The sequence below is a fragment of the Dendronephthya gigantea genome, unplaced genomic scaffold, assembly GCF_004324835.1.
Source record: "Dendronephthya gigantea isolate DGI-Jeju-01 unplaced genomic scaffold, DenGig_1.0 000159F, whole genome shotgun sequence".
NCBI lineage: Eukaryota > Metazoa > Cnidaria > Anthozoa > Malacalcyonacea > Nephtheidae > Dendronephthya > Dendronephthya gigantea.
Window position 1 is genome coordinate 368,227 of NW_021163169.1, and position 8,200 is coordinate 376,426.

The 8,200-nt window shown below is 36.7% G+C and overlaps 1 protein-coding gene across 2 annotated transcripts; it reads right to left on the reverse strand.

Moving 5' to 3' along the window:
- Nucleotides 1–1,075: 1,075 nt before the first annotated feature.
- Nucleotides 1,076–7,590, reverse strand: LOC114537547 (serine-rich adhesin for platelets-like). 2 transcript variants are annotated; one of them, XM_028558597.1, is made up of 5 exons: nucleotides 7,195–7,590; nucleotides 4,890–4,946; nucleotides 2,921–4,704; nucleotides 2,280–2,570; nucleotides 1,076–1,581 (listed from the first exon to the last, which is right to left on the reverse strand). In XM_028558597.1, the coding sequence occupies exons 1-5, from the start codon at nucleotides 7,265–7,267 to the stop codon at nucleotides 1,474–1,476; spliced, it is 2,313 nt and encodes a 770-aa protein (XP_028414398.1). In that variant the 5' UTR covers nucleotides 7,268–7,590; the 3' UTR covers nucleotides 1,076–1,473. The 2 variants fall into 2 exon arrangements, with proteins under 2 accessions (XP_028414398.1, XP_028414399.1); XM_028558598.1 differs by lacking the exon at nucleotides 7,195–7,590 and adding an exon at nucleotides 6,906–6,986.
- Nucleotides 7,591–8,200: the final 610 nt, after the last annotated feature.

Sequence of the window (8,200 nt, forward strand, 5' to 3'; positions counted from 1 at the left end):
AAAATTCATGCGTGTCTTTAATACTACCAAACTGTTTGGCAAAACTTCAATCATATAACATCATGGTACTATTAACTGTAGCCGAAAGAGCTTTTCTTGTTGGGACTTCAAAGCACAAGGATTGAATTGCCAATTGCATTTTTTAGGACACCCTGTTAATCAACCTATAAAGAGATTAGTCCAGAATTCGAGTTAGGATTGGGTTTTAAATTAGATTTATGGTTGATTAAGGTTAAACCTATAGTCTCAGGGATTATATATAACTCGTGAATTGAGGATTTATTGAACATGGAATTAATAATTTATACTGACCCTGCGCTCGGAGGATATGGCGAAATATTATCTTTATGCAGTAATGATGTCTTGTCCAGCCTATGCGAGTCTTCTTTATAATTATTTACTGTTTAACGCGGCTCTTTTTATTACAGTGGAAATTTCATAGTTACCAACGCCTCTGCGATAATTAAACGAACTTCTTTGAATTAAATGAGAATTCACGGGTGTAAGTAATTGAACTAAGAAAAATTGGAACAGTACCTTCTCGTAACATGTTCAAACTCTCTGATGCCAAATTTTACCTCTCCATGAATGGGTTCGCGCGTTTCCGTGGCGTGAAAAGACTGGGCATAACCTCAAATATTTCGCTTCGTGTTTTTCCAGTTCAATGGTGCAAATGTTTGTGTGGAAATAAATATGAGCGAAAGGGCGTGCAGTGAATTGCAGTTCAGGGAAAATGCACGCTTCGTGTACACTGTAATCGAATCGTTTGTATTTGGAAGTTGTATAAAAGCGTTTTAAAGCACTATTTTTTGTTTATTTTAAACTCGAATGTTTGAATACGACCAAGAACCTAACCCCTAACATCATATAATTTATTACGCCTACAATCATTTTCAAAAGAGTTGGGACAGGTAGCCAAATTACCGATCTATAACACAAACCCAGATCCCCCGCGCCCCCTTTTCAATGTTGTGTCCCAAATAGACGGACATTTTGTTCCGAAACGTGTTTAGATTTGAAAACCAACATTGATCGGGGGGAGGGGGGGGGGGGTGTATGGAAATCATCCTATATAGTAGATTTTAGTTAAAAATAGTAGGTGTCCCAACTACTTTTGAAAATGATTGTAGTTCGAACGTAGCGCCCATATTTTGGCTGATGAAAAGCGCGACGTAAAGTTCCAACCCCGCAGATACATAAATTTTTTTTATAAGCTAGAGGGTATAGATTTGAATTCTATAGAATGACTCAGCTATGATGGAATGTCAGCTTTTTATATCCAAAGAATTATTTATACGTTAGGAATAACTTTCAGGTAAATTTATCTCAGAAATGTCCAGTATACGAATTTCTTATTTATAAGCAATCAGTACAGTATCTATAATCCAGACACGCTTTTAACGTGCGGTCCAGCTAATGATAGTTCAGTCAGTGTAAATAGAGGTGTTAGGCATCAAGTGCATTTTACTGTCTTCAATGTTTCCTGGAAAATGTACTGAATTTTGCTTCATCTTCAACGGATTCATCGCCAGATTCCTGAATTTGTAATGCACCGGTACCATTACCAAGTGACGTTTCGTCCTATTCAATGCAAAAGAAATTATTGAACGGTAATACAGGAAACGCAGACCATAATCGGGAGTCATTAGGAAACTCCCTTCTAATGACTCCCCCAATTGATTAATTTGGTAGCAAATTGAAAATATGAGACTGTAGTAGAATAACAGGAGCTAACAGTTTATCAAACCTCGTACCAATGTTTGTGCACCGATTGACTGACCACCTCCTCCCCCCTCCACGGTATGCTCCATCCGTTTGAGCTTATAGTGTTACACGAAAGTGTTCTATCGCGATCTGCACTAGTACCTGGACTATCCCGATATGCACTAGTACAATCGGTGCGAAAAAGTGTAACACTCTGTTCGTATCTAATTTTCTTCCAATAAACGCTTGTCAAGGGACCGTGTGAGTCGACATAATTATATTGGACTAGATCAGCTAGTTAAAAACAATACGGCATTTCGCGAAACTTAACATTGGAAATAGATGAAAACAATATAAGAGAATTGTGATAAGTCTTATAAAATATTCACGAGAAAATTTTATTTTTTTTTATTTTTTGAGTTTCCGCTGGGGTAGATGCATGATGAAATATGAACGACAATCTTTTTAATAGAATTGCTTGAATTGTGGTTATATGCATAACTGCATTGGTCTTTAGGCTATTTACTGCTATTTACGTATTGTATGCAGGAAGATAAAATAATCTTAATGTTTACCCCAATATTGATGCCATCATCCTTCTCTTCATCCAACGAGCCTTGATAAGACTTCTTTTCATCATCAGAATCTTCATCACCACCTGAGTAATATTTTTCCGCCGTATCACTACGTTTCGGCGATTTCTTGGACTCATTCGACGATAAACTTGTTAATTTCAACGGAATATTCGAGGATGCATCATAACCATCGTAATCAGTAGGAAAGAAACCCTTGAATCTCGAGTTGCTGTTGTTGTCGTGTACAGGTGAAAAACGATTTCTTTCATATTCGGATTTATTCAGTTTCCTCTATGAATTGGGAATGATAAATTTTGTTCCTTTTTAGAAACATGAAGAGAAAATAATATGGAATGGAGTGGAATGAAATTGATTATCAACTATGGATCATTGACAATGAATTTTCAACTGATGGAATTTTAGAACGAAATCTAACGGCAGGGATATATAGCGCGTAAATATTGCACTCAATTTGTTAAAGCTGAATAAAGCTCGCATCTTCCCGCCACTGGAACGCGAACTATACGACGCAGCCACGTGACCCTCTGTCGCCTGGTAAAATAGTAGGGATATTATATAATACTTGGATTTATGGTACAGAACGAAAATGAACGATTAACTAAAGCCAATAAACTACTTACCCGAGTGTAGATGAAGGCGATTAGAAGAAGCAAACAGACACTTCCAAGTACAGCAATAACAATAATTGCCCACAGAGACAAAGTTGATTCAGGAGATGTTTCTGGACTATCAACGCTTGTTTGCACAGAATGTAACACAAACTCTCCAAAACCATAAGTGTCATTGTAGTTCTTGATCTTCTCCTTGAGCGTGGAAGCTGTTTCTGAGCTCGACTTTTTTAAGACTAGCTTGAACATGCATTCATACTGGATACGATATGAATTGTCCTTACTTGTTATCACCAAAACCTTTGAATATATGTAATCACTAACTGACGTTAACGCTGCATCTAAAATCTTCTCAATAGCGTCACCAAGTTTCTTGTAATTATTCTTCTTTCTCAAATCATTGTACTCCTTCGAAGAGGACTTTTTTGGTGAAAGAAACAGTATTCCATCAACTTCCCAGAAATATCCTATGTTGTTTTGTGCAACGGAAGAACTTGATGATGTTACTCTCTGGATAATAGTTTTAGAAGATTTAAGTAATCTATCTTGGCTTAACGTAATACTACTTTTTGAGGTTTCATTTTTGAAGGATGCATTATATGTTGCTGTTGGTCCATTGGAAGAGAGATTAGGGACTTCAATTGTACCATTTAAAGAAGATGAAATTTTAGTCAAAGACAAATTGGGAGGTATTGTCTTCGTAAGTAAAATTGAATTATGTAAAGACGCCTGGGATTGAGCCTGGGAAAAAGGGCTTGACATTTGTTTTGATATCTGATTTTGGTCAGATCTTGTAGAAGCCATCAGTGAACTTGAGAAGAAAGGTGTCGTTGAGAGCTTAGGAGTAGGTACGAAGGAAGGGGAAATAAATGAAGTATAAGAAGGAGTAACAACGTTTCCTGAATCAAATGATTGGCTAGAAAACGATGGTTCGACGTTTAATGTACTCTGGTTGTTTATAGATGACATAAATGACTGGGTTTTAGACGAATTTTGAACATGATCGTTGGATTTTGATGAAATGGTGATGTTGGTTGGGGACGATATGTCTTTTTTTGATATGGTGACTTTTTCAGAAACCGAAGAAGCAATTGACGTAGTATAAGTTACCAATGTGATAGATGTAGACGCATTTTGGATATAATTGTTGGATTTTGATGTAATGAAGTTGCGGTTTGAGGATGTAATGTTATCCCTAGAAAAAGACTTTCCAGGAGTCGGAGAAGAGAACGCCGTGTTCGTTGTCAAAGTGGATGACAGGTTATTTGACATAACCGAAAGAAACGATAATGAGGCAGAATTGTTGCTTTTCGACAGGGATATGGAACTTGAAAATGAATTTAATTTTTGGTACATGGAATACGATAATCTGGATGTGGAAGCTTGCATGCGCAAGTCAGAAGACGTTGCGTAGGAGGAAGATGTTATAGTAGAAGGTAAAGCGATTTCCAGGTTGTTGGTGGAAAAGAATGAATATCGTGTGGTACGCGAGAAGTCATCAGCCCTGGAGTTAATTTTAAGAGAAAAAGAACTCATGGGAGTAACATTATGAAGGATTATTGAAGGAGAGCCAGAAGATGACGGTTGCACTTTGGACGATGCAGTAGTTGCATGGGACATCGATGGGTTTCCGAGGAAGTTTGTCTTAGTAGTGCTCATCACAAACACTGTGGATGTCTGGCCTGACTTTGACGGCGTTAATGTAGGTACGGCGTTAAACATGGAACTTGTGGGGTTTCCAGGTAAAAATGTGCCATTATTTGACAACTTCATACTTGTTGGTAAGCTGTTCAAACCTGTGGTTGAAGAAAATTCAAAATCTGGTCAAATCGAATAATCGAATACAAATCGCATTTGATTTAACTACTATATAATTTATTCACTCCCAAAAAGTTTGTTTTTATCCATTGAACCGTGGTAAGACCTACAGCCAAGATGGCAGATGACGACGGTGACAATTACACATTGGACGAAGTCGCACCTTTTGTGTTATTGCTCATTGGGCTCCCAGGTGAAGATGTGCTATCATTTCCCGAACCTGTTGTCAAAAAGAAATTAAAATTTTGTCATTTCGAATCATCAACTACCAATTGCATTTGACAAAATATTGCATTTGGCTTGTTTTCATATTTACGTATAAATCAATCTTCAATACAAATCTTCTGAACATAAACAATACAGTTCATACTCATTTAATTTAGCTAGATGCCTTGCTGTTCGATCGCCACATTCAGAAGCACATCGTACTTTAAAAACTAGTATATTTCGCTCCAAAACACACTCGCGACGACGAAAAATAATAAAAAAAAAAACAAAAACAAAAACAAAACCTAGGTGAATTTTCAACTCCGTCGCTCACGCCGGAGTATTAAGGTTTAATATGCTATTTCTTCGTTAAGACAAAGACTTAATTAGCATAAGATACGAATAAAAAAAATAAAAAAATATGCCGTAATTATAAGCCTATATATAATCAGATCTCGACCACAAATTTCTTGTTATATCCTACAATCCTGAAATTCACTATGGAAATTAAAGATAGGCATGTGCATGCGTAGACAGGTTGAAATCGTTTAGTAACTCGTGACTTTCTAAGCTTTTATCATAGATGATGCATGTAACTGATGTCTAAGCCTATCCCAAGCGGTCAAAAACATCACAAAATCAAAATTCAAAAAAGGATTCTCAATACTCCGTGTCAACCAAAGTTATCTATGAAACTTTCCCTTTGATTCGTGCATTTAAAGCACCTGAGAGAACATGTTATTCTTACTGACTCTCGGCAGACAAACATTGAGATTTATGTCAGAATATTCCGGTATAATTATAATGTAAGGGTGTCAATGACATACGGCAATTAACAGTTGAGGGTAGACGGAACTGTTCATATTTTAGTTGATCTGAATATTCCCCTTGAGAGAAATCAAGGTTTGTGTGATTTCCAATTATTTTTGCATAAATAGTTATTTACTCTTGGCTTATGTGTCTTTGTATGTAGCTATATTGCAACGAATATTAAGGTCATATATTGGTCATTCGACTCTGTGACAAACAGCGGGGTGCCGTACATAGAAATTAATAACAAACAAGGAACAAGCAACTGTCTCAAACGCTATGACGACAGTTCAAAAATGTCGTTAACTTTGCACACATTGCTATTTGCAAATGTGCTGTAAATCATTCATATTGTGGTGCAAATTTCGGGGCATTTCAGTTTAATGATCACGTTATGACAACAAGAAAGTAAAACTGAGCAGAATGATTTTCGATAATGAAAATACACTAAAGCCCATGCAGTACCGTCAAAAGTACAACAAAATTACTGTGTGACAAGACAACCGTTCTCGAGACAACTCGAACCAAAGCCAATATATAGATAAAACTAAAAATCAGACGAAAACATTTCTGGACGTTTCGACAAATTAAGGGCCTTTGTCAAGGAGAGGGAATATCTCGCCAACTCCCCAGTCTCGACTAAGGCCCTTAGTTCGAAATGTGGAGAGGTTTTTCTATTTAACTAATTTTAGACAGTTGTCACCCGCAATTGATGTGAAGTTGTTACGGGAGGTTGTTATTCTGGTCATTTGGTTATAGCTATATTATACAACTAAAATAAGTTGCAGGACTAAATAATTAGCGTAACTAATGACCTAATGTCATTTACTATACAAACCCTGTAAACAGCATGAAGCAGTCAAAGTCTAACGAATATTATATTTACATGCACTGTTGTACAGTTGCCGATATAGTTGATTAATAAGACATGCAGTCGTGGAACAAAGACTGCTTTTTTATAGCTACTCTAATAAATATAGCTATATAATTATGTCATCTCGCGACCAGCCACTGTAAGACATATGCACAGAGACTACATGCAAGAATATGCATGCATCAATAATGTAGCGAAATTTCTGATATACTGTGGTAGTCGTGGTACGCCAGAGGACACTTAAACTGTCATAAACTATCAATAAGCCTACAACTGCCTTGAACTTACCATTAACAATTATTCACAATAACACCATACCTTATTCAAGGTATAATTCTACGGTATATTTACAAGGACTGCACGCTATATATTGATCACTGCTGTATGTAACACACATGGCCGAAAGGCACTTCGACTCACAGATTATAGCCTGTGGTGAGGCATTTCTGGTATATATCCTAGACGTATGCTACACTTATAACAACATTTGATTTTTGCATATATCAATGACAATCGATGAAGTTATATTGCAGTAACAAAATGACAGAGGTTTTCATGCAATATTGATTAATCTTACCACAGACAATGTTGACATGTTGTTGAATAAGGATGACAATAGTCGTGCTAACTGCAAGGTTTCCAAGCAACATTACGAAAGAGGAAATCCGATGACTAAAGAAAAGAATGGCACACAGTCCTTGTAGCCAAATCTAATGTTTGGCCGATGTACACAATATGACTTCGAATTTCAAATATCAGCAGGAGGTTTAGGCACTTTATTAATTCAGTTCGACAACGGTTCGATGCGCTTACAAGAATGCAATTTGACCCTTACGGAGATAAGAAGGACTATATTTTATTCCGGCTTTCGTGGGAGCTAACCAATCATGCATCGCTCTGTATTTGTTTTCTATTTACTTTATAAACGGAGCGTATAATTAGAGGACAAGGAAGTAAAAAGTGAATAAGAAAACTGTGTGCTGGAATGAAATTTCGATATTTAAAGGATTTACTCGAAGAATGTGTCTTAACATGTTTCATACAGCTTAATCGCAACGCAAAGCCAAAGGGACTTTTTTGTGGACCGCGTATTTAGGTGCAGTTTCCTGTGTGAACAATTTGACACGAGATTATTGACATTTAAGAACGTTTTAAAAGATCTCAGATTAACAATCATCGAGTTTAGCTGCGCATGGTTCCAAGAATCTGCGCCGGACGGCGAGGTTTCGTTTTGATACGTGTTCATAGATATTAAATTACACGCTAATCCTAAGCAATCGTGTTCACTTAAGTATATATATAGAACAATGTAGGCCCATTGCTTGTATAGAGCGTGTTTGGACATAAATCGATACTAATAGAACCGTTAAAGCAGTTTCTTTAAAGATTACGTCATTCAGTTGATGATAGCAGCTAAGTGCTCTTTTGCATATTTTCAAATTGATGATCAATTGAGATCAAGTTTCAGCTATTCCGTCAATAAATAAATATTGTGTTACATGCACGACGTGATTAAAGCCACGCGTTTAAAAACACTTTCATTATGCATGTATGTAGTCCCATGTGGCGAGTATCATTTCAGT